Source organism: Carcharhinus amblyrhynchos, unplaced genomic scaffold (assembly GCF_965287045.1).
Source record: "Carcharhinus amblyrhynchos unplaced genomic scaffold, sCarAmb.v2.hapA chromosome_131, whole genome shotgun sequence".
Lineage (NCBI taxonomy): Eukaryota > Metazoa > Chordata > Chondrichthyes > Carcharhiniformes > Carcharhinidae > Carcharhinus > Carcharhinus amblyrhynchos.
In genome coordinates this window covers 444089-471225 of record NW_027649871.1, presented here as the reverse complement: position 1 = coordinate 471225, position 27137 = coordinate 444089, and the positions used below count along the sequence as shown (strand labels likewise).

The following is a 27137-nucleotide window of genomic DNA, read 5'->3' as shown; positions in this document are numbered from 1 at the left end:
ATGGGGACTGCTCCTTATCTCTGTGTCCTTCTGTTGTGTCTGACAGGTGAGAGGTGTCGGGGCTTTATCCCCACACAGTCTGATTATTCAGGGATTCTTTGATCATCTGTTTATCCAGCGGGGTTTATTAAAGTTAACTCTCTCCTTTCTCTCTTTTATTAACAGGTGTCCGGTCTGATATCGTGCTGACCCAGCCCGAGTCTGTTGTGAAAAAGCCGGGGGAGACAGTCAGACTCTCCTGTGCATTCAGTGGGTTCAGCCTCAGTAGCTACTACATAAGCTGGGTGAAGCAGGTCCCTGGGAAAGGGCTGGAGTGGTTACTGTACCATGATTCTAGCCCTCAAGGGTTCGCGCCTGGAATTAAAGATCGATTTACCCCTTCTGCTGTCAGCAACACCGCTTACATAGAAATCACCAGTCTGAGAGCGGATGACACCGCCATCTATTACTGTGCTAGAAACACAGCGAGAGGAAGCAGGGCTGGACTGGTACAAAATCTCAGAGATACAATCTGCAGTCAGTGGAAGGAGTGAAAGGGGAGGAATGATCACTCACCCTCAATTATCAGCACAGATTTATTCCCATCCTCATTGTGCTGGGATCTGCCGGCCCTGGAAATGGGAGATGTGGACAGCACGGTGACACTGTGGGTTAGCACTGTGCTTCACAGCGCCAGGGACCTCGGTTCGATTCCCGGCTTGGATCACTGTCTGAGACATCACAGCTCAAACCAGTGTCAGTGTAAATCAGAGAACAGGATTGCTCACTTGTCGCAGTGTGGGTGTGGATTCAATGTGAAGGGACTGGATTCAGTGACAGTGAAAGGAGTGGAGGTTAATGTACGGCTGTGTATCACAGTGTCTATACAGGGTGACACAGTGAGAGAGATGGGGGAATCCTCCATTCAAAAACCTGCCACAGGAAAGTTATTTAAACTGGAGTTTTCGGGTGATATTACCGACCTTTATCTCACGGCCCGTGGATATAAATCAGATCCTGATTCAATAATCTGGGAATGTGAACAACTTTCTTTGAGGATATTATTGGAAAGGAGGAAACCTCAGTGAGTGACAGCAGCAGGATGAAGGAGTCACTGTCAGTTCTCACACTTGTCTCCTGTCCCTCTTTACCCTGAGAAGGTGATGGTAAATGAGAGCCTCACTGACCCCTTCAGAGGGCAGCTAAGAGTCAACCTCATTGAGTGTGGGACTGGAGTCACCCAGAGACCAGAGCGGATTTCTTCCCTAAAGTCCAGGACTGAAGCAGTTGGGTTTTGTGTGACAATCCGACAGCCTCACAGTCACTTTTACCCATCCCGGCTTTTCTCCCAGGCCTCCCAGAAATTCCCAAACTCCCATGGAGAGGTTGAACATCAGCACATTCCCCAGATTATTAGACCCACTGATCCAGGGACAGAACCACTGAGACATCACAGCTCAAACCAGTGTCAGTGTAAATCAGAGAAAGCTCAAACCAGTGTCAGTGTAAATCAGAGAACAGGATTGCTCACTTGTCGCAGTGTGGGGTGTGGATTCAATGTGAAGGGACTGGATTCAGTGACAGTGAAAGGAGTGGAGGTTAATGTACGGCTGTGTATCACAGTGTCTATATGGAGTAGCACAGTGAGAGAGATGGGGGAATCCTCCATTCAAAAACCTGCCACAGGAAAGTTATTTAAACTGGAGTTTTCGGGTGATATTACCGACCTTTATCTCATGGCCCGTGGATATAAATCTGATCCTGATTCAATAATCTGGGAATGTGAACAACTTCTTTTCGGATATTATTGAAAAAGAGAAAGAACAATGAGTAACAGCGAGAGGATGCAGAACAATGAAAACTCCTTGTGGATCATCTCATTTTCCTGTAAAGTCCTGAAAGACCCTGAGTTTGACACCCGGTGTGTGGGGGACACACGGATACAGACTGAGGAGTTAATAAAGCTTCTGGCTGCCTGTCTGGGATATTTTATTTTGGGCTGGATCTTATACCTGTGGTTTATGACCTGGGGTGAAGCACTGTGATACGCTCACAGTGATAGAGAGCTTGACACAAACTCCCCCCTGTACAAATGACCGCGTGTATCAGAGTCTGTGTCCATGGATTCCACATTCCTGTTTCCCAGAGTGAAATATCTGTGCACTGACTCGGATTGTCGGAGGAAAATATTGATTTCTGGGAAAATAAAAGACAAAAAGGAGGTGATTCTGTTTCTCGGTAAAACGCAGGAGCTGGTGTTCGCAGACAGGAAAACTGCAAAAATACTTCATTTATTCATACATTTGGAACAGGATTAGGATGAAGTTTCAGAGCCAAATCCAGCAAACTGCTGCTCTGGGTTAAAACATGGTTTAAGTTTACATTACCCTGAGATTATTACATATTGTGGACAAGTTCAGTTATTGTATTGGGTGAATGAGGAGACAGACCACAGTGACTATCTTAATTATTGGGGGAGCGGAACCACGGTGAAAGTGATTTCAGGTAAGACAAACTTCTCAATGCCTTCCTTATTTAATATTTATTTTCTTTAATTGCATTATTAGTGAATTTGATTGTTAAATTGTAATGTGTGATTTATCTGAAATCAGTGAGATATTTGGAATAATTGAATGATTCTCTCTGAGAGAGATGGATTTCTGTAGAGACAAGAACATACCCAGTAATTGGAGCTGAAATCTGATAACTGGATTTACTCTCAAGGGTTAAGATTTAACTCCACAGAATCGATTCTCAGAATGGAATACCGATTCCCGGATCTGTTTAGTGTGTTCTGTTTGATTCAGATTATAGTTTTCAGGACATTATGTTAGGACAGGTTTGGTGATTTTGGATTTTAGGATATTTGCAGATGGGTTCGGATTTTGTTCTAATCTGAGTTCAAATATTTCATGCAATTGTCTCATGATTTAATTGTTGGTTTCAGGGTGGTTTAAAATGTTATTTATTGCAGTTCAAACATTGGTAGAACAGTTTTTAGGTGTATAAAGAATAAGTTCTATGTTCCAGTTGATAATTTAATGATTATGGAGGGGAAATGGTTCACACAGATTGAGAAACAGGGACTTGTGTTTATAAAAAAATCTCATTCCATCAAGCTGAGCATGAAGCAGTGAGCTGCCCAGACAGGCAGGAATCAGACTGCGTGTGGAACAGGATTGTCTTATTGAATCAGGATGTGATTTGTGCTTTGACAATAACTGTTAAGCTTTCTGTGACTTACAAGTTCTAAACAGAGAGTTTAAATCATCTCCTGCCTCTGAGATCTCAGCTCAAATTTGAACCGACACTCACGGGTTGAGAACTGAGAATTGGAAGGGTTCTGTGTGGTTGAACCTTTCTCGAGACAATAACAGTAAAAGATCGATTAATTTTAAATTTATTGGCACCAGATTTTTCTGTGGACCGAATGAAGGTTTGCAATTATTGGATTAAAACAATTGGTGTGAAATTTCATGTAAATTTATAATCTCGATAATTAAAAATCGCCATGAGTTTCAGGGATGGCACGGATGGTACAGTGGGTTAGCACTGCTGCCTCACAGTGCCAGGGACTTGGGTTTGATTCCTGGCTTGGGTCACTGTCTATATGGAGTTTGCACATTCTCCCCGTGTCTGGGTGGGTTTCCTCTGGGCGCTCCGGTTTCCCCCCACAGTCTGAAAGACGTGCTGGTTAGGTGCATTGACCCAAGCAGGCACCTGAATGTGGCGGCTAGCGGAATTTCACAGTAACTTCACTGTAGCGTTAATGTAAGCATTACTTGTGATTAATAAATAAACTTTAAGTCCAATCGGCAGGAATAAAATTGCTTATTACAAAATCAGTGGAACATTCAGAGTGTTCTGATCGTTCCTTTTATGGAGACAGTATTCCGTATTAAAGTTGGACATCTTGTTAACAAGATCCTTTTACAGGTACAGATTCATGGTCCATTTGGGGTTAAGGAGATGAAATTCTCCCACATGCCATTCATAAACTATCTTTCTGTACTTGATCAAAATTAATTTGTTGTTACAAAACATAGTCAACTAAATTAACAACTAGCCAATGGTGGCTTCAATATGTCCCCAAGAAAAATTTTTCTCAATGTCGCTGTGAATGAGCTTTGCAAAAAGCACGCAGTAAAACCTTTTGGTGGGATGGCACTAAGATGAGTAGCAGAGCAAAGTGTGCAGAGGATGCTGGAAGTCTGCAAAGGGATATAGATAGTCTGGGCAAGGGTCTGGCAGATGGAGTACAATGTTGGTAAATGTGAGGTCATCCATTTTGGTCGGAATAACAGCAAAATGGACTATTATTTAAATGGTAAAAAATTGCAGCATGCTGCTGTGCAGAGGGACCTGGGTGTCCTTGTGCAGGAATCACAAGGAGTTGGTTTGTAGGGAATGAAGAAGGTAAATTTTGTCCTTCATTGCGAGGGGGATGGAGTTTAAAAACAGCGACGTTATGTTGCAGCTGTATAAGACGCTGGTGAGGCCACACCTTGAGTTACTGTGTACAGTTTTGGTCTCCTCACTTGAGAAAGGATATACTGGCACTGGAGGGGGTGCAGAGGAGATTCACTAGGTTGATTCTGGAGTTCAGAGGTATGGCTTATGAGGAGAGACTGAGTAGACTGGGGCTATACTCATTGGAATTCAGAAAATCTGGGGAGATCTTATTGAAACATATAAGATTATGAAGGGAATAGATAAGATAGAAGCAGGGAAGTTGTTTCCACTGGCGGGTGAAATTAAAACCAGGGGGCATGGCCTCAAAATAAGGGGGAGCAGATTTAGGACTGAATTGAGAAGGAATTTCTTCACACAAAGGGTTGTGAATCTGTGGAGTTCCCTGCCCAGTGAAGCAGTTGAGGTTACCTCATTGAATGCTTCAAAGGCAAGGATAGGTAAAGTTTTGATCAGTAAAGAAATTAAAGATTATGGTGAGTGGGCGGGTAAGTGGAGCTGAGTCCATGAAAAGATCAGGCATGATCTTATTGAATGGCGGAGCAGGTTTGAGGGGCCAGATGGCTGCTCCTGCTTCTAGTTCTTTTGTTCTTACAACAGAGAGGGATGACTTAAGTTCAGGAAAGCAGTTTGGGTAAAAGTGAGGAATGATGAGGGTAAGAAGTCACTTTTGGGGGTGGGGTACAGAACCCCCCCAACAGTACCCACACACAATAGCATGGTGTATAAATGAAGAAATAACTGGAGCTTGTTAGAAAGGAACACAGCTAAAAACAGGGCATTTGAATTTACATACAGTTTGGAAAATTAGATGGGCAGAGATAGCCTAAGATGAGCAGTTGGTAGAATATTTTTGTTGTGGTAGGTTCAAAAGCCAACCAGGCATCAGGCTATATAATAATGAAATTAACAACATCATAGTTGATTTGATTTTTGATTTATTATTTTCGCATCTATTGGCATACAGTGAAAAGTATTGTTTCTTGTGCTCTATACAGACAAAGCATACTGTATATCTTGATCAATTGGGCCAGTGGGCTAATGAATGGCAGTTGGAGATTAATTTAGACAAATGTGGGGTGATGCATTTTGGTATACTGAACCAGGGCAGGACTTATTCAGTTAATGGTTGGGTGTTGGGGAGAGTTACAGAACAAAGAGATAGCTCCTTGAAAGTGGAATCACAGGTGGACAGAGTGGTGAAGAAGGTTTTCAGCATGCTTGGTTTCATCAGTCAGAACATTGAATACAGGAGTTGGGGCGTCTTGTTGAAGTTGTACAAGACATTGGTAAGGCCACACTTGGAACACTGTGTACAGTTCTGGTCATTCTATTATAGAAAGGATATTATCAAACTCGAAAGAGTGCAGAAAAGATTTACTAGGATGCTACCGGGACTTGATGGTTTGAGTTATACGGAGAGGCTGGATAGACTGAGATTTTTACTCTGGAGCGTAGGAGTCTGAGGGGTGATCTTATAGTGGGCTATAAGATAATGAGGAGCACAGATCAGCCAGATAGTCAATATCTTTTCCCCAAAGGTAGGGGAGTCTAAAACCAGAGGGCATAGGTTTAAGGTGAGAGGGGAGAGACACAAAAGTGTCCAGAGGGGCAATTCTTTCCCACAGAGGGTGGTGAGTGTCTGGAACAAGCTTCTAGAGGTAGTAATAGAGGCGGGTACAATTTTATCTTTTAAAACACATTTAGATAGTTCCATGGATAAGATGGGTATAGAGGGATATGGGCCAAATGCGGGCAATTGGGATTAGCTTCGGGGTTTAAAAAAAAAGGGTGGCATGGACAAGTTGAGCTGAAGGGCCTGGTTCCATGCTGTAAACCTCTATGATTCTATGACAAAGAGAAGGAAAGAGAGGGTGCAGAAGGTAGTGTTGCAGTCATACCTAGGGTGTAGAGAAAGATCAATTTAATGCAAGGTAGGTCCATTCAAAAGTCTGCCAGCAACAGGGAAGAAGCAAGGAACTACAAAAGGGTGGTGAATGTAGCCCAATCCATCACACAAACCAGCCTCCCATCCATTGACTCTGTCTACACTTCCTGCTGCCTCGGGGAAAAGCAGCCGGTATAATTAAGGACCCCCCCCCACCCCCACGCACCCCGGACATTCTCTCTTCCACCTTCTTCCTTCGGGAAAACGATACAAAAGTCTGAGGTCACGTACCGACCGACTCAGGAACAGCTTCTTCCCTGCTGCTGCCAGACTTTTGAATGGACCTACCTCACATTAAGTTGATCTTTCTCTACACCCTAGCTATGATTGTAACACTACATTCTGCACTCTCTTGTTTCATAAGAACATAAGAACATAAGAAATAGGAGCAGGAGTAGGCCATCTAGCCCTTCGAGCCTGCCCCGCCATTCAATAAAATCATGGCTGATCTGTTGTGGCTCAGTTCCACTTTCCCGCCCTCTCCCCATAACCCTTAATCCCCTCTCTTATCAAGAACCCATCAACCCGCTTCTTAAAAATATTTAGCGAGGCAGCCTCCACCACTTCAACGGGCAGAGAATTCCAGAGATTCACCACCCTTTGAGTGAAGAAGTTCCTCCTCAACTCCGTTCTAAACCGCCTCCCCTTTATCTTGAGGCTGTGCCCCCTAGTCCTACTGTCTTTTTTGAGCGGGAAGAGTCTCTCCACCTCTATCCTATCCATCCCATTCATCATCTTATATGTCTCAATGAGATCTCCCCTCATTCTTCTAAACTCTAACGAGTACAAGCCTAGTTTATTCAGCCTCTCCTCATAGCTCAATCCCCTCAACTCCGGTATCAGCCTAGTAAACCTCCTCTGCACTCCCTCCAGGGCCAAAATATCCTTGCGCAGGTGCGGCGCCCAAAACTGCACACAGTACTCCAGCTGCGGCCTCACCAATGCCCTATACAGCTGCAGCAAGACCTCCCTACTTTTATATTCAATCCCCCTCGCTATGAAGGCCAGCATCCCATTCGCCTTCCTGACCACCTGCTGCACCTGCAAGCTGGGTTTTTGCGACTCATGCACAAGGACCCCGAGGTCCCTCTGCACCGTCGCCTGCTGCAGTTTTTCACCACGTAAGTAATAGTCCTTCCTACCATTCTTCCTACCAAAGTGGACCACCTCACACTTGCCAACATTAAATTCCATTTGCCATTTCCTGGCCCATTCGCCCAGCCTATCCAGATCCTTCTGCAGACTCTCCACACCCTCCGCACAATTTGCCTTTCCCCCAATCTTGGTGTCATCAGCAAATTTCGACACCCTGCACTCGGTTCCCTCCTCCAGATCATCTATATAAATCCTTCTCTATGAACAGTATGCGTTGTCGTATAGGGCACAAGAAACAACACTTCTCACTGTATGTTAATGCATGTGACAATAATCAATCAAATCAAATCAAATCAAAGAAGCTGTTCTTGAATCGGTTGGTAAGTGTACCAGACTTTTGTATCTTTTTCCAGATGGAAGAAGGTGGAAGAGAGAATGTCCGGGGTGCGGGGGTCCTTAATTATGTTGCCTGCTTTGCCGAAGCAGCAAGTGTAGACAGAGTCAATGGATGGGAGGCTGGTTTGCCTGATGGATTGGGCTACATTCACAACCCTTTGTAGTTTCTTGTGATCTTGGACAGAGCAGGTGCCCAGACCAAGCTGTGATACAACCAGAAAGAATGCTTTCTATGGGACATCTGTAAAAGTTGGTGAGAGTCATAGAGGACATGACAAATTTCCTTAGCCTTCTGAGAAAGTAGAGGCTTTAGTGAGCTTTCTTAACTATAGCGTCAGCTTGGGGGGCATCAGGACAGGTTGTTAGTGATCTGGACAACTAAAAACAGTGAAGTTGTTACGAGGTGGCAGTGATCATAATATGACTGAATTTAACCTTCAGTTTGAGGGAGACAGGAGTGAGTCTAAGACCAGTGTTTTAAACTGAAATAAGGACAATTATGAGGGCATGAAAGCAGACATAGTTAAAGTGAACCAGCGATTTAAATTAAGGTCAACAGAGAAGCAGTGACAGACATTTAAAGACATATTTCAGACTGCGCAGAATAAATACATTCCAACAAGAAAGAAACTCTAAAGGGAAAGCCCACCATCCCTGGTTAGTTAAAGAAAATTAATGGTAGTGTCTATCATAGAGTCACAGAGGTTTACAGCATGGTAACAGGCCCTTCGGCCCAACTTGTCCACACCGCCCCTTTTTTAACCAATGCTAGTCCCAATTGCCCGCCTTTGGCCCATATCCCTCTATACCCATCTTACCCATGTAACTGTCTAAACACTTTTTAAAAGACAAAATTGTACCCACCTCTACTACTGCCTCTGGCAGCTCGTTCCAGACACTCACCACCCTCTGTGTGAAAACATTGCCCCTCTGGACCCTTTTGTATCTCTCCTCTCTCACCTTAAACCTATGCCCTCTAGTTTTAGACTCCCCTACCTTTGGGAAAAGATATTGACCATCTAGCTGATCTGTGCCCCTCATTATTTTATAGATCTCTATGAGATCACCCCGAAGCATCCTACGCTCCAGAGAAAAAAGTCCCAATCTATCCAACCTCTCCTGATAACTCATAAGAAATAGGAGCAGGAGTAGGCCATCTAGCCCTTCGAGCCTGCCCCGCCATTCAATAAGATCATGGCTGATCTGTCGTGGCTCAGTTCCACATTCCCGCCCTCTCCCCATAACCCTTAATCCCCTCTCTTATCAAAAACCCATCAACCCGCGTCTTAAAAATATTTAGCGAGGAAGCCTCCACCACTTCAACAGGCAGAGAATTTCAGAGATTCACCACCCTTTGAGTGAAGAAGTTCCTCCTCAACTCCGTTCTAAACCGCCCCCCCTTTATCTTGAGGCTGTGTCCCCTAGTCCTGTTATCCTTTCTGAGCGGGAAGAGTCTCTCCACCTCTATCCTATCCATCCCATTCATCATCTTATACGTCTCAATGAGATCTCCCCTCATTCTTCTAAACTCTAACGAGTACAAGCCTAGTTTATTCAGCCTCTCCTCATAGCTCAACCCCCTCAACCCCGGCATCAGGCTAGTAAACCTCCTCTGCACTCCCTCCAAGGCCAAAATATTCTTGCGTAAGTACGGCGCCCAAAACTGCACACAGTACTCCAGCTGCGGCCTCACCAATGCCCTATACAGCTGCAGCAAGACCTCCCTACTTTTATATTCAATCCCCCTCGCTATGAAGGCCAGCATCCCATTCGCCTTCCTGATCACCTGCTGCACCTGCAAGCTGGGTTTTTGCGACTCATGCACAAGGACCCCAAGGTCCCTCTGCACCGTCGCCTGCTGCAGTTTTTCGCCACGTAAGTCATAATCCTTCCTACCATTATTCCTACCAAAGTGGACCACCTCGCACTTGCCAACATTAAATTCCATTTGCCATTTCCTGGCCCATTCGCCCAGCCTATCTAGATCCTTCTGTAGACTCTCCACACCCTCCGCACAATTTGCCTTTCCTCCAATCTTGGTGTCATCAGCAAATTTCGACACCCTACACTCGGTTCCCTCCTCCAGATCATCTATATAAATGGTAAATAGCTGAGGCCCCAGCACCAACCCCTGAGGCACTCCAGTAGTCACGATCAAACCATCAAAACTCAAACCATCAAGTCCTGGTAGCATCCTACTATCAATCTTAAAGAAAAAATTTAAACTTGTAACAGGTCAGAAGAGTGGACACAATATAAAAACCAGCAAAGAATGGCTACCAGATTAATGAGAGAAAAATTACAGAATGAGCGAAAGCAAGCTGGAAACAGAAAAACAGATAACAAGCATTTCAGTAGAAAATAAAAAAGAAATGAGTGAACAAAATGAACGTTAGTCCGATAGAAAGTGATTCTGGGGATTAATAATGGAAATGAAGGGGATGGCAGATGAAGTAGAACGAAATAGGGAGGGTTGAGAGCTTCAGGTTTTTAGGTGTCCAGATCACCAACAACCTGTTCTGGTCCTCCCATGCCGACACTATAGTTAAGAAAGCCCACAAACACCAATACTTTCTCAGAAGACTAAAGAAATTTGACATGTCAGCTACAATTCTCACCAACTTTTACAGATGCCCCATAGAAAGCATTTTTTCTGGTTGGATCACAGCTTGGTATGGGCTCCTGCTTTGCCCAAGACCGCAAGGAACTACAAAAGTTCATGAATGTAGCCCAGTCCATCATACAAACCAGCCTTCCATCTATGACCCCACGCATCCCGGACAGTCTCTCTTCCAGCTTCTTCCTTTGGGAAAAAGAATGCAAAAGTCTGAGGTCACGTACCAAACACCACACGAACAGCTTCTTCCCTGTTGCCATCAGACTTTTGAATGGACCTACCTCGCATTAAGTTGATCTTTCTCTGCACCCTAGCTAGAAGGCAGATGGCATGCTTGTCTTCATCTGCCGGGGCATTGATGTGGATGCTTTGGGGAAAAGATTTACCAGGATGTTGCCTGGTATGGAGGGCATTAGCTATGAGAAGAGGTTGGAGAAACTTGGTTTGTTCTTACTGGAATGACGGGAGGTTGAGGGGCGACCCGATAGAAATCTACAAGATTATGAGGGACATGGACAGAGTGGATAGTCAGGAGCTTTTTCCCAGGGTGGAAGAGTCAACTACTAGGGGGCACAGGTTTAAGATGCGAGGGGCAAGGTTTAAAGGAAATGTACAAGGCAAGTTTTTTACATAGACAGTGGTGGGTGCCTGGAACTCGCTGCTGGGGGGAGTAGTGGAAGCAGATACGATAGTGAGTTTTAAGGTGCATTTTAACAAGTACATGAATAGGATGGGAATAGAGGGATATGGTCCCTGGGAGGGTAGGGGCTTTTAGTTCAGTCGGGCAGCATTGTCAGCGCAGGCTTGGAGGGCCGAAGGGCCTGTTCCTATGCTGTAATTTCCTTTGTTCTTTGTTCTCTTTGAAGTAACATGGTCCTGTGGGTAAAGGGGAACTGGTGGATGTGCTATACTTAGATGTCAAGAAGGATTTGATAAAGTGCCGCACCAAAGGTTACTGTAGAAAACAAAGCTCCTGGTGAAAGGGGTAACATATTGGCATGGACAGAAGATTGGCGAGCTAACAGGAAATAGAATGTTGCATAAATGGGTCCTTTGAGTTTGGCAGAATGTAGTGAGTGATGTGTCACAGGGATCAGTGCTGGGCTCTCAACTTTGTACAAATTATATAATTTGATTTGGTTTATTATTGTTACCTGTATTAACATACAGTGAAAAATATTGTTTCTTGTGCTCTATACAGACAAAGCATACTGTTCATAGAGAAGGAAAGGAGAGGGTGCAGAATGTAGTGTTACAGTCACAGGGAGGGCGTAGAGAAAGATCAACTTAATGCGAGGTAGGTCCATTCAAAAGTCTGACAGCAGCAGGGAAGAAGCTGTTCTTGAGTCGGTCGGTACGTGACCTCAGACTTTTGTATCTTTTTCCCAATGGAAGAAGGTGGAAGCTGGCCACTTTACTTCAATGGTGAGAGATTGCAGAGCTGTGAGACACAGAGCAATCTGGTGGCCTTGTGCGTTGATCACAAGGTGTTAGTCTGAAGGTACAGTGAGTAATTAGGAAAGGAATAGAATTTGATTGTTTATTATGGGGGGGAATTGAACATGAAGTTAGAGAGGTAATGATTCAGTTATACAGGGCATTGGTGATTGGGGGTAGGTTGGAATGTGGGGTTGAGTTTAAAATGATATGAGCCGTGATTGTACTGAATGACAGAGTGGGCTCGAAGCACCAAGTGGCCTCTCTTGCCCTAAATTTACATGCTTGTACGCATTGTAACGCATTTGGAAGAAGGAATGGAGGCACAGACTATTTTCTAAATGGGAAAATGCTGAGGAAATCAGAAACACAAAGGGACTTGGGAGTCCTTGTTCAAGATTGTCTTCAACTTAATGTGCAGATTCAGTTGGTGGTTAGGAAGGCAAATGCAATGTTAGCATTCATGTCAAGAGGGCTAGAATACAAGAGCAGGGATGGACTTCTGAGGCTGTATAAGGCTCTGGTCAGACCCCCATTTGTGAGCAGTTTTGGGTCCCCGTATCTAAGGAAGGATGTGCTGGGCCTTGGAAAGGGCCCAGAGGAGGTTCACAAGAATGATCCCTGGATTGAAGAGCTTGTCGTATGAGGAACGGGTTGAAGACTCTGAGTCTGTACCCGTTGGATTTTAGAAGGATGAGGGGGGGATCTTTTTGAAACTTACAGGATACTACGAGGCCTGGATAGAGTGGACATGGAGAGGATGTTTCCACTAGGAGGAAAAACTAGAAGCAGAGGGCACAACCTCAGACTAAAGGGACGATCCTTTAAAACAGAGATGAGGAGGAATTTCTTCAGCTAGAGTGGTAAATCTGTGGAACTCTTTGCCACAGAAGGCTTTGGAGGCCAGGTCATTGAGTGTTTTTAGGACAGAGATAGATAGGTTCTTGATTAATAAGGGGGTCAGGGGTTATGGGGAAAAGGCAGGAGAATGAGGATGAGAAAAATATCAGCCACGATTGAATGGTGGAGCAGAGTTGATGGGCCAAGTGGCCTAATTCTGCTCCAATTTCTGACGGTCTTATGGTCTTATTTGTTTACTGAGCTTATCAGTGTACATCTATTCACATTTCAGATGTCCAGGTCAGACCATCAGTTTACATCTCCAGCTCTTTCTGTGGCACAAGCTCCAACCAAGATGAAATCAGCCTGCTCTGCCTGGTCAAGGACTTTCAGCCTGAGAGCATCAATCAGAGATGGTCCAGTAGCAGCAGGGACATCAATACTGGAATCATAAAGTATCCGGCGACTTTGGGGCAAAACATGAAATACACGACGAGCAGCGTGCTCAAAGTCTCTGCATCGGATTGGAACGCCAATCGGGTCTACCACTGCAAGGCGGGCTACAACTCCAACACAATGGTGAAGGCTGAGATCCAAAAACCTCAACCTAAACGTTAGTACTTATTATTTACTGTTGCGAACCAAACTGCTATCAGGGGATGACATTAGAATAGGAACCTTCAGCAACCAATGTAGGAGGTTGTCACAAACAGAACCTGAATGAATATTCGATCCCTGTACGCCAACTGTGCTACTACTAACACAACAAAGCACAATCAAATGGATTTTATGTCCATTTATCCATTTAGGACGTTCATTTGATTGATTCCAGAGATGAGGGGGTTTGTTGTATAAAGAGAGATTGAACAGTTTAGGCCTCTACTCTCTGGAATTTAGAAGAATGAGGGAAGATCAAATTGAGGTCTACAAGATGATAAGGGGTATGGATAGAGTAGATGTGGAGCAGATGCTTCCACTTGTGGGGCAGTCTAGGATGATAGGTCCTAGGATAAGGGGTGGCAAATTTAAAACAGTTGGAGGAGAAACTGCTTCTCCCAAAGGATTATGAATCTGTGGAATTCACTACCCCAAAGTGCGGTGGATGCTGGGACAGTGAGTCAATTTAAGGAGGAGTTAAGACAAATTTTTAATTGGTAATGGGTTGAAGGGTTTTGTGGAGAAGGCAGGAAAATGAGGATGAGGAGCATATCAGTCACAATCGAATGGTGGAGCAGACTCAATGGGCCAAATGGCCTAATTCTGCTCGTATATCTTATGAACTTGTGGAACCATTTACTCCACCTCTGTCTACTAGTAGTGCTGCTGCTGGTTACTAAACGAAGCTCAGTGAGAAACCAGACCAAATTGGACAATGGCTGGGAAACAATGTAGACGCCTGTGATATCGCATGCTCAATATTCAGTTCTATGGAAACCAGTGAAGCTGGATGTTGGGGTTGGAGTACAACAGGTGAATGATGCCATAATGTCCAGAAGTAGACATGGAGCGGACCTAACTCCAGAATAATTTTACAGCCTAACCCTCTGCCCCAACTCGGTGTAAGATCCTGAGTCTTAAAATCATACAGGACAGAGGAAGGCCATTCAATCCATCATACCTGTGGCAGCATTATCTGAGATAGCAAATTAGTCCCACTCCCCTGCTCATTCCACATATCGCAGGAAATTTTCCATCTTCCAAGAAATTAGCCTTTTGAAAATTACAACCTTATTTCTTGAAGACACTTCCTTTCAGGCAGTGCAGTCCCAATGCAAACAGACCAGCTGTGTTGAGAAAGAACAGCTTTCTCATGCCTACTGGGTTTATTCTCTAAATTATCTTAAATCTGTCACTACCAATCCTCCTGCCAATGGAAACAACCTCTCTCCATCTACTCCTGTACATGGATACAGGGGAGACGTGGTATTATCACTATCACATGTACAATCTACACTGTCCTGGGATTATCACCCATTTAATCTCCTTCCACAGCCCATGTACAATCTACACTGTCCTGGGATTATCACCCATTTAATCTCCTTCCACAGCCTATGTACAATCTACAATGTCCTGGGATTATCACCCATTTAATCTCCTTCCACAGCCTATGTACAATCCACACTGCCCTGGGAGACAGTGGCCTGGTGGTATTATGGCTAGATGATTAATCCAGAAACACAGCTAGTGTTTTCAGGACCCAGGTTCGAATCCCGCCACAGCAGATGGTGGAATTTGAATTCAATAAAAAAATCTGGAATTAAGAATCTACTGACGACCATGAAACCATTGTCGATTGTTGGAAAACCCCACCTGGTTCACTAATGTCCTTTAGGGAAGGAAATTTGTTGTCCTTACCCAGTCTGGCCTACACCTGACTCCAGAGCCACAGCAATGTGGTTGACTCTCAGTTGCCCTGTGGATGGACAGTAAATGCTGGCCAACCAGGACGCCCATGACCCATGAAGGAATAAAAGGAATACATGAATAGGTAGAGGCCAGTCAGCTCCTTCAGTCTGCTTCATGATCAGTGAAGATCAGTTACACCTCAACTTCCATTTGCTTTGCTCCGTATCTGCTTGGCAGACGCCAGGTATACTGCCAGCTCACCCAATCGCAGCATCCTTTAACAGTCACGGTTCTTCTCATCATGTCAACATGCTCACGGGAAAATCAACATCATCATTGGAAGGGGCTGTTTTCGGGGTGGTTGCTTTCGATATTGAGGGAATTGAAAGCGTCTTGTCCACATGGTGAAGTTGACAAGATTATGAGGGGCATGGTCAGAGTAGACAATCAAAAGCTTTTTCCCCAGGGTGGAAGAGTCAATTACTAGGGGGCACAGGTTTGAGGTGTGAAGGGGAAGGTTTAAGGGAGATATACAGGACAAGTTTTTGATATAGAGGATGGGTGGGGTGCTTGAAACTCACTGCTGGGGGAGGTAGTGGAAGCAGATACAGTAGTGAGTTTTAAGGGGTGTCTGGACGAATACATGAATAGGATGGGAATAGAGGGATTCGGTCCCAGGAAGCGCAGGGGGTTTTAGCTCAGTCGGGGCAGCATGGTCAGTGCAGGTGTGGAGGGTCGAAGGCCCTGTTCCTGTACTGGAATTTTCTTTGTTCTTTGTTCTTTCTCTGGCCAAAATAATTGTGTAATCTGAAATATTGCAATATTCCACAGCCCCCAAGCTCATCCCGCTGGTTCCATCGCCGGAGACTGTCTACAACCAAACCACTGCTGTCCTAGGATGTGTGATATCCGGATTCTATCCCAACAGCGTACAGGTTTCCTGGACTAAAGCCGGACAAAAGCAAGTCAATGATGTTTTATTACCTTCCACGTGGAGATCCGGCTATACATTCGAAACAGTCTCTTACCTGACAGTCACTGTGGCGGATTGGAAGAAAAGAGATGACTACGTTTGTCAAGTGACCCACGCACCTTCGAACTTCAATCAGGGGATCAGTTTGAGATACCGAGAGGGTAAGTGGTGTCTGAGAGAGGAAAGGAATATCCCGTCAGTAATTCAGACTCGTGTTCACTTCATGGGCAAAGACTTTCCCTCAATTCAGAATCATTGTCCCCAATAACAAGCCTGCAGTGAGGGGGTAAAATGTTCAGTGTTTGGTGTTTTGACACTTAAGGGGAGTAATTTGAATGGAATGCAGGAAGCAGAGGGAAACTGCTGGAATTGGGTCACTGTCTGTTTCCCACCCTTATCCAATGGAATTCTCCGTGACTCCAAATGAAGATGGGGCTGGGTGTGAAGTGGTCCAGCTGATACGTCCCATCTGATACCCAACACATCGAATCCCATCCACAGTTCAAATCAGCTCCCAATGTTTCCTTTTCTACTGCCTCCCAAACGCTGCTTTATACAGGAAATCTTTCCAGTTTTGTGTTTGAAGGAATGGCCGGGATTGGCCTCACCGTTTCCTGAGCCTGCTCCAGAAATCACCCAACTGACTGCTCATCAATTCATTCCCCACATTTTCCTTTTCGATAGAACTCCCCCACCCTCCATCACTTGCTTTTATCAGACACATTGGAGCTGTACAGAGCGTTGGTGAGGCCACAGCTGGAGTACTGGGTGCCGTTCTGGCCACCTCACTATAGGAAGGATGTGATCGCACTGGAGGGGGTGAAGAGGAGGTTCACCAGGGTGCTGCCTGGGAGTGGAGTATTTGAGCCATAAGGAGAGACTGGATAAGCTTGGATCACTTTCTTTAGACCAGAGAAGGCTGAGGGGGATTGAGGTGTATCAGATTATGAGGGGTTTAGGTAGGGTGAGCAGGGAGCAGCTGTTCTCCTGGGTTGAGGAGTTAGTCATTCCTGTATTCTCCCCGTAACCCTTCAACTCATCACCAGTTAAAAATCAGTCTAATCCCTGCTTAAATTGACTCACTGTCCCAGTATCCACCACACTTTGGGGTAGCGAATTCCAGATTCACAACCCTTTGGGAGAAGTAGTTTCTCCTCAACTCTGTTTTAAATTTGCTACCCCTTCTCCTTAGACTCTGACCTCTCGTCCCAGAATGTCCCACAAGAGGAAGCATCCTCTCCACGTCTACTTTATCCATACCTTTTATCATCTTGTACACCTCAATTTGATCTTCCCTCATCCTTTCAAAATTCCAGAGAGTTGAGGCCTAAACTGTTCAATCGCTCTTCATACGACAAACCCCTCATCCCTCAATCAGGAGGGAGCAGAGTTTTTGAGTGAGTGTTAGGAGATTCAGAGGGGATTTGAGAAAAGAAAATCACACAGGAGGTGGTGGGAATCTGGAATTCACTGCCTGGGAAGGTAGTGGAGGCTGGAAACCTTACAACCTTTCAAAAATATTTGGATGGGCACTTGAACCATCATGGGTGGGATTTTCCAGCTACACTCACTCCAAATCCAGAGACCACCTCCCCATTCCCTGCCACCCCCCCCCACCCCCCCCACCCGAGTCAATAGACCTTCTTGTGGTCCACCCCCTCTCCCCCACACCTGCTCGCTATGATTCCCGTGGTGAGCGGGAGAGGAGAATCCACCTCCATAACATTCAAGGATATGGAACAAGTGCTGGAAGATGGGATTAGCGTGTGTTTACTGGTGGGTATTATTGGTGCAGACTCGATGGGCTGAAAGGCCTTTTCTGTGCTGTATGACTCTCTGACTGCACCCTCCTCCTCCAAGCTCAGGTCAATTTCCTCTGACCGTTCTGGATAAGGTAAGTGGGCTTTTCAATGTCAACATGATCCGGTCCCTTTCGGATCCTGAAAAGGCAGGACTGAGCTGAGTTCCGGGGCCGTGTGCTTCTTCCAATTTCCTGGCACACGGGAGGGGGAGTGAAAATGTGTAAGGCTTAATCTGCAACTCTTCCAGTTCCAGGTCCTCCTGGCACTTGTCCTCCCTGCAATTGTGCTGGGTGTATGCCGAAGATTATCCACAAGAATAACCTCGATGTGACCCTGAAAAATGGCGAGAAGCTCCAATTCAAATGTCACCCTCAAACTTGTTCAATAAAGTGATTGACTGTGAATGGAATTGGCTGTTGGATGTTATTAAGAACCATCCAGGAGGTTCAGATCCAGCCTGTGGTGTCTGTCAGAATGAAAGTGTCAACAATGCAACAAGCAACTGCCATAGTTTGGGTTCCCCTTCCCCACCCAACCCACTCCTGAACTGAGGAGGATGCAGAAATCCTTCAGCATGATCTGGACAGGTTGGGTGAGTGAACTAATCAGTGGCAGATGCAGTGTAATTTGGATAAGTGTGAGGTTATTCACTTTGGAAGCAAAAGCAAGAAGGCAGATCACTACCTGAATGGCTATAAATTGGGAGAGGGGAGTGTGCAGAGGGACCTGGGTGTCCTTGTGCACCAGTCTCTGAAGATGAGCATACAGGTACAGCAGGGGGGTAAAGAAGGCAAATGGTATGTTGGCCATCATTGCGAGAGGTTTCGAGTACAGGAACAGGGATGTGCTATTGCAACTATACAGGGCCTTGGTGAGGCCACGCCTAGAGTATTGTGTGCAGTTTTTGGTCTCCTTTTCTGAGGAAGGATGTTCTTGCTCTCAAGGAAGTGCAGCGAAGGGTTCCCAGGCTGATTCCCAGGATGGTGGAACTGATGTATGAGGAGAGAGTGACTCCGTTAGGATTGTTTTCGCTGGAGTTCAGATGAATGAGGGCGGGAGGGGATCTCATGGAGACTAAAAAATTCGAATAGGACCAGGCAGGGTCGATGCAGGGAGGATATTCCCGATGGTGGGAGTGTCCAGAACCAGGGGTCACAGTCTGAGGATTCGGGATAGACCATTTAGGACGGAGGTGAGGAGACATTTCTTCTCCCAAAGAGTGATGAGCCTCTGGAATCCATTACCACAGGAAGCAGTTGATGCCAAACCATCGAATGTATTCAAGAGGCGGCTTGGGGCAAACGGCATCAAAGGTTCTGGGGAGAAAGCAGAATTGAGTTAGACAATCAGCCATGGTGGTAATGAATAGCGGAGCAGGCTTGAAGGGCTGAATGGCCTCTTCCTGCTTCTATCTTCCATGTTTCTAATCTAAATGATCATTTTCTTGTGAAATGCTCCAGGTCAGATTGAATAGGAACCTGACCCCACCGCCTGACCATTGTCTCTCTAAGGCTGTCGAGAATTAGAAGCATGTTTGTCACTCAGAGAGATGGAAAGGTCGGGGGCTGGCGGGTTGGGCCTTGTTGATCCAGCAGAATGGTGTGATTGGCTCTGAGGCAAATCAGTGATTTAGGATGTACCTGGTGCCCTGCACAATCTGTACAGTTTTTGATTAAATTCTGGGTGGCAGAAATGGGAACAGTTCCCTTCACTCCTGCAATCCTGGACACTGATATCAGTCTTCACAGGAACTCAGTCTTCACAGGAATCCAAGTTGGGGAAGACCATAACACCATAGGAGCAGAATTAGGCCACTCGGCCCATTGAGTCTGCTCTGCCATTCAATCATGACTGATATTTTTCTCATCCCCATTCTCCTGCCTTTTCCCCATAACCCCTGATCTCCATTTAATCAAGAACCTATCTATCTCTGTCTTAAAGACACTCAATGACCCGGCCTCCACAGCCTTCTGTGGCAAAGATTTCCACAGATTAACCACGCTGTTTGAAGAAATTTCTCTTCATCTCTGTTTTAAAGGATCGTCCCTTTAGCCTGAGGTTGTGCCCTCTCTGGTTCCAGTTTTTCCTACCAGTGGAAACGTCCTCTCCACGTCCACTCTATCCAGGGCCTCACAGTACCCTGTAAGTTTCAATAAGATCCACCCTCATCCTTCTAAACTCCAACGAGTACAGACCCAGAGTCCTCAACTGTTCTTCATTCCAGGCATCAGTCTTATGAACCTCCTCTGGACCTTTTCCAAGGCCAGCACATCCTTCCTTAGATATGGGGACCCAAAACTGTTCACAATATTCCAAATGGGGTCTGACCAGACTCTGATACAGCCTCAGAAGTCCATCCCTGCTCTTGTATTCTTGTCCTCTCGACTCTTTGTTTCAATTTCCTCAGAGTGGGAAAATGGAATTAAATGCCCAGTGTCTAATAATATAATTATTTTACAAGGTTAAGGGGACTTTTCACAAACCCTGTCAGGTTTCCTGACAAACTCGGAAAATGGACTTCGACTCAGTGATGAACAGAATCAGCGATCCCAAAGTGGAAGGAAATTGGTGAATGTTTTGTTTCAAAGACAAGAGAGAGAAGTGGAACGCCTCAACCTTATAAAAGACCCAGTCCTGTCAGACAGACACTGTGCGCTGAACAGGAGCTGAAACTGCAGCCACAAGGGGTGATGGTTGGTGTACAAGACAGATTTTTATCTAGACAGAGATATCATCATAAACGTTAATATTACGTCAGGAGAGATCAGTGTGAATCACAGCACTTGTGATTCATAAAAGAAATGTTTTTTTAATAGTGTAGGATGTGGAGGCTTTGGAGAGGGTATGGAAGAGGTTTACCAGGATGTTGCCTGCTCTGGAGAGGTTGGAGAAACTCGGTTTGTTCTCAATGGAACGATGAAGGTTGAGGGGTGGCGACCTGATAGAGGTTTACAAGATTATGAGTGGCATGGACAGAGTGGATAGTCAGATGCTCTTTCCTTAGGGTAGAAAAGTCAAGTACGAGGGTACATCGGTTTAAGGTGTGTGGGGAAAAGTTTAGAGGAGCTTGCGAGACAAATTTTTTTTACACAGAGGATGGTGAATGTCTGGAATGTGCTGACCGGGGAGGTAATGGGAGCAGGTACCATAGTATTTAACGGGCAACTGGACGAATACATGAATAGGATGGGAATGGAAGGATACGGACTCTGTACGTGCATACGGTTTTAGTTTAGGCAAGCATCATGATTGGTGCAGGCTTGGAGGGCCGAAGGGCCTGTTCCTGTGCTGTTCTGCTCTTTGTACAGCACACACAGTAAACTGCTGGATATCTGAAATGCCAATGTCCTTGAGAGGAGACGATGGTCTCATGGTATTACTGCTCGACTATTAATCCAGAAACTCAGCTCACGTTCTGGGTACCCAGCGTTCAAATCCTGCCACTCCAGATGGTGAATTTCAATTCAATAAGAAGTATCTGGAATTAAGAATCCACGAATGACCACGAAACCATTGTCAATTGTCGGAAAAACCGATCTGGTTCACTGATGTTCTTTAGGAAGGAAATCTGCCTTCCTTACCTGGCCTGACCAACATAAGACTTCAGAGCCACAGAAATGTGGTTAACTCTCAACTGCCCTCTGAACAAGGGCAACGAGGGATGGGCAATAAAAGCTAGCCAGCCAGCAACGCCCACGTCCCATGAATGAATTGAAAGATGAATATAAAACAGAAAATGGGAACAATTCAAGCGTTATCTTCCCAGGCCAGTAACTCTGAATGAAACTGGGGAAAGTACATGTTATGCAGAAATAATCCCAACCTCCAGGAAGAAGGAGCTTGTGTTCCTTCCTCTGATTTCTGGGGGTTGTTCTCCCAATGCAAACTAACCATCTTCTTTCACAAGGAATTACCGTCAATGGCAATGTGCATTGATATAGCGCCATCAATGGAGCAAACCATTCCAAAAGGCCTGACAGGAACAAAACCAAAGGGGAGCTGACACTGAGCCAGAAGGAGAAGATATTGTGATATACTGAAAGCTTGGATGAAGAGGGAGGCTTTACGGAGAGTCTCAAACGAGGGGAGAGAGGTGACAAGTCGCTGAGGTTTGGGCAGTGAGTTGCAGAGATTGGGGCCCAGATGGTTGAAGGAACGTCCACCGATGCTGGGTGGAAAGCGAGTGAAGGATGTACCAGAGAGTAGAGTTATACAGAGTTTCTGGATGGCTGTAGGAATGGAGAAGATTACTGAGATCAGGAGAAGTGAAGCCAATGGAACATTAGATTGAGGATTCTAAGCCTGAGGTGATCCAGGATCCTCATACGACAAGTTCTTCATTCCAGGGATCATTCTTGTGAATCTCCTCTGGACCCTTTCCGAGGCCAGCACATCCTTCCTCAGATACAGGACCCAAAATGCTCACAATATTCCGAATGGGATCTGACCAGAGCCTTACACACCCTCAACAGTACATCCCTGCCCTTGTATTCTCGCCCTCTCGACATGAATGCTAACATTGCATTTGTCTTCCTAACTGCCGACTGAACTTGCACATTAACCTCGAGAGAATCTTGAACAAGGACTCCCAAGTCTCCTTGTGTTTGGAATGGGAAGCCCCATCTCTCCATGGACACTATCAGACCTGCTGAGTTTCTCCAGCATTTTCTGTTTTTGTTTTGATTTCTCTGAACTTTTCCCCTTTCCCGTTCCCAGAAATGACTGTCTTGATCCGAAATCCTTCCATCAGAGAGGTTTGGATGAACAAGACGGCTACCCTGGAGTGCTCAGTGGTCTGTTCTGATCCGAGCCCAATCCAAATCCTCTGGGAAGTGAGTGACAAGAGTCGAAGTGACGGAGTTTTGACTTATCCGCCCACAAGGGAAGGGAGCCTGCACATTATCGTCAGCCAACTTCGAACCAGTGCAGAGGAATGGGAGAGCGGGGTGGAGTTTGTGTGCTCCGTGCATGGTGCTGCCTCATCTGCACCGGTGTCAAAACGGATAAGCAGAGCAAAAGGTGGGCAAACAATCAGAAATTAATTTCCTGACTTTGGTAGGCTTGAGGGGGAAAATTTTAACGCTTCCCGTGTTTACCCATTTGTTCCAGTGAAGCCAAAAAGTCCCACAGTTAGACTGCTGCCCCCAGCAGAAGAAGAGATGAAGAGTATGAGCACAGCCACACTCGAGTGTTTGATCACTGGATTCTACCCGGACTTCGTGAATGTCACCTGGGAGAAAGATGGTGTTCTGATCTCCTCCAAGACTCGTGCTGGGCTCACCGCTCTGGAGCAGGCAGGGACATTCAGTGTCAGGCACTACCTGACTGTGAGTACAGCGGAGTGGATGCAAGGCTCAGCCTTCACCTGCACTGTGTCTCACCCACCCTCCCACTTCAACAGCAGCAAGACAGTGAAGATCATCCGAGGTATGACCCTGGGGCCCCAACTCCAAAATTAATACAGTTAATCCCTGAGGCTGTAAACTCTGTGAGGGTCAGGAAGTTTAACACGGACAATGTCCGCGTGTTTATGCAGTGGGTGTTTGAGTGGGTCAGTAATCCAGAGGCCTGAACACAGAAAGATACAATCACATTAATATTGTACCTTTCACATCCTCAGGATTTTCCAATGTGTTTCACAGCCAGTAAAATGCTTTCCATCAGGTGTAGACACAGCTTCAATGCAAGGAAAATGTCAGCTAATTTGATTTGATTCATTAAACTCACATACCTTGGTATACAGTGCAAAGTATTGTTCCTTGCACACTACACAGACAAGCATACCATTCATAGAAAAGAGAACGAGAGAGTGCAGTCATAGATAGGGTGTAGAGAAAGATCAACTTAATGCGAGGTAGGTCCATTCGAAAGTCCAACAGCAGCAGGAAAGAAGCTGTTCTCGAGTCGGTCGGTACGTGACCTCAGACTTTTCTATCTTTTTCCCGACGGAAGAAGGTGGAAGAGAGAATGTCCGGGGTGCGTGGGATCCTTAATTCTGCTGGCTGCTTTTCCCTGAGGCAGTGGGAAGTGTAGACAGAGTCAATGGATGGGAGGATGGTTTGCGTGATGGGTTGCGCTAGATTCAGAACCCTTTTGTAGTTCCTTGCGGTCTTGGGCAGAGCAGGAGCCCATACCAAGCTGTGATATAACCAGAAAGAATGCTTTCTATGGTGCATCTGTAAAAGTTGGTGAGAGTTGGAGCTGACATGCCAATATGACAATCAGATAATTGCTATATATTGACTACTTTCCTCTTCTTCAGAACCCTGACAATAGGATCTGTTTCTTCAGCCTGAGAAGGGACCTTGGTTTCAGGTCTCTTTCTGAAAGATGGCACTGGAAACAGTGCAGAGTTCCCTCAGTACTGGTTGGTCATTCTTGCTCATGAACTCAAGTATCTGTCATGGGACTTGAACATGTAGCAATGGAGAGGAGGCAGCCCGGCGAACGAGGCAAGGCTGACACGGCCAATTAATGGTCCAGAGAACTGAGTTCAAATCCAGCACAGCTTGAGAATTTGAATTTGGTTTTAGAAAGTAAAAATTGGAAATTAAACTCTGGCATCAGTCAACCAGAAGCTGTTCTCTTGTCATTAAAAACCCAACTGGTTTGTTAATGTTGGTTTCAGGAAAGATTATAGGTTAGAACCCCTACAGCACAGAAGGAGGCACTTGCAATATAGTGTTCAATTCTGGTCGCCACACTACCAAAGGATGTGGAGGCTTTGGAAAGGATACAGAAAAGATTTGCCAGGATGTTGCCCTGGTATGGAGGGTATTAGCTATGAGGAGAGGCTGGAGAAACTTGGTTTGTTCTCACTGGAACAACAGAGGTTGAGGGAAGACCTGATAGAAGTCTGCAAGATTATGAGAGGCACAGACAGAGCGGGTAGTCAGAAGCTTTTTCCCAGGGTAGAAGAGTCAATTACTCGGGGGCGTAGGTTTAACGGAGATGTACGAGGCACATTTTTTACACAGAGGGTGGTGGGTGCCTGGAACTCACTGCCGGGGGAGGTAGAGGAAGCAGATACCATCGTGACTTTGAAGGGGCATCTTGACAAACACATGAATAGGATGGGAATGGAGGGATATGGTCCCCGGAAAGGTTGGGGATTTAGTTAACTCGGGCAGCATGGTCGGTGCAGGCTTGAAGGGCTGAAGGGCCTGTTCATGTGCTGTAATTTTCTTTGTTTTTTGTTCCTTGAGGCCATTCAGCCCATCGACTCTATACCAACCACAATCCCGCCCAGGCCCTATCCCTGTAACCCACTTATTTACCCAGCTGATCCTCCTAACACTAAGGTCAATTTAGCACAGCCACTCCACCTAACCTGCACATCTTTGGACTGTGGGAGAAAACCTGAGCACCCAGAGGAAACCCTCGCAGGTACAGGGAGAGCATGCAGACTCCACACAGACAGTGACCCGAGGCTGGATTTGAACCTGGGTCCCTGACGCTGGGAGGAAGCAGTGTTAACCACTGTGCCACCGTGCCGACTGTCCTGACCCTGTCTGCCTCAGATGTGGCTCCAGGCACAAACCCTGTGAAAGAGCCCTGTGAGCCACTGCTGTATCTGTGATGACGGGCCTGAATCGCCAGCCTTGCAAAGCCACTTCCTCATCCCATTGGGGAATCATGAAATAATCATTGTCATTTCTCACCCAGATCAGTGTTTGGACACTGGGATCTCAGTCACCTTAAGGAAACCTCCTTTTGAAGAGATCTGGAGGAACAGGACAGCCACTCTTCTTTGTGAGATACTTCATGGTGATTTGGAGGGAGCCAGGGTGACCTGGCAGGTGGATGGAATTGAGAGAAAAGATGGAGTGAAGACTCAGAGTCCCAAGAGGAATGGAGACAGAGACATGATCTTCAGCAGATTGACGGTCCCCGTCGCAGAGTGGGAAAGCGGAGTTGAGTATTTGTGTTGGGTGGAGGACAAGAGTTTGCCCACGCCGGAGAAGAGGTCAATCAGGAAAGCCCAAGGTACGTGTGGATGGAACTAGTCAAAGAGTCATAGAGGTTTACAGCATGGAAACCCGCTGTGTTACCGTGCCGCCCCGTCTTGCTCACCCGGTTTGTGTCAGTGGGTAAATACAAGAGAGAAAGACTCAGTCTAATCTATGTTGTCTCTGTTTCCAGTTGAGGTTAAGACTCAGCCTCAAGTCTACCTCCTTCCCCCTTCGTCGGAGGAGATGGAGAAGGACCAGACTGCGACCCTGGTGTGCCTGGTGACCGGATTCTCCCCCGCAGACATCTACCTGGCCTGGATGGCCAATGACACTCTCCTCAAATTGGGATTCGTGAACCAGCCGGTGAGCGAGGACGGTCACAGCAGCTGGAAGTCGAGCAGTCAGCTGACAGTCTCTGCGGACGAGTGGAACAGCGGGACCACTTACTCCTGTGTGGTGGGACATGAGTCAGTCACATCAGACCTGTTCAGGAGCATTAATAAATCTCACAGCAAACCCACCCTGGTCAATGTGTCACTTGTCCTGACCGAGAGTTTTAAATCCTGCTCATAACATCTGGCCATTCAATCAGCCATTTATATAATCCTTGTAAATGGATGGTTAATGCAGCCAGAGGATTGTTGTGATCACAAGAACATCTCTCTTCTGGTGACAGGTCACAGAAAACAGCTTTGCTCAATAATTGAGTTAAAGAACTATTTGGTGATTGAATCAGACACCGAACGTCCTTTTCTCCAAATGTCTGAAAGTCCTGAGTTCCCTTTGCAATATTTTTCTGCTCCATTTGATCGAGTGTGAGATCCCACAAAGGGTTAATTGTACGTGGCAAAGCGTCCTGATCCAGTTTCAATAAACATGATGTGAAAAGGTTTCAGTTTCGACTCTTCATTGTTGGTGTGTTTGAGAAACTCAGTCAAACTTAAAGTTTATTTATTCGTGTCACAAGTAGGCTTACATTAACACTGCAATGAAGTTACTGTGAAAATCCTCACTCTGCCACACTCTGGGGCCTGTTTGGGAAAGCTGGGGGAGAATTTAGTGTGGTCAATGCACCTAACCAGCATATTTTTTGGATTTCTTTTATGAGAAAACTGGAGCACCCAGAGAAAACCCGCACAGTACGGGGAGAACATGCAGACAGTGACCCAAGCTGGGAATCGAACCTGGGTCCCCGGCGCTGTGAGGTAGCAGTGCTAACCACTGTGCCACCATGCCGCCCTAACTTAGGACATGAGATGTGGTGAGTGCAATGTGCTTGCAA

At 45.8% G+C, this 27137-nt stretch overlaps 1 gene segment (V, D, J or C); it reads left to right on the top strand.

Moving 5' to 3' along the window:
- On the top strand, positions 1-26734 carry LOC145338659 (Ig heavy chain C region, secreted form-like). The segment is given in 9 exon segments: positions 1-46; positions 166-488; positions 2400-2484; positions 13075-13395; positions 15960-16262; positions 22620-22922; positions 23013-23330; positions 25569-25889; positions 26046-26734. Coding segments are annotated over 9 exon segments (2403 nt in total).
- The last annotated feature ends 403 nt before the right edge of the window (positions 26735-27137 follow it).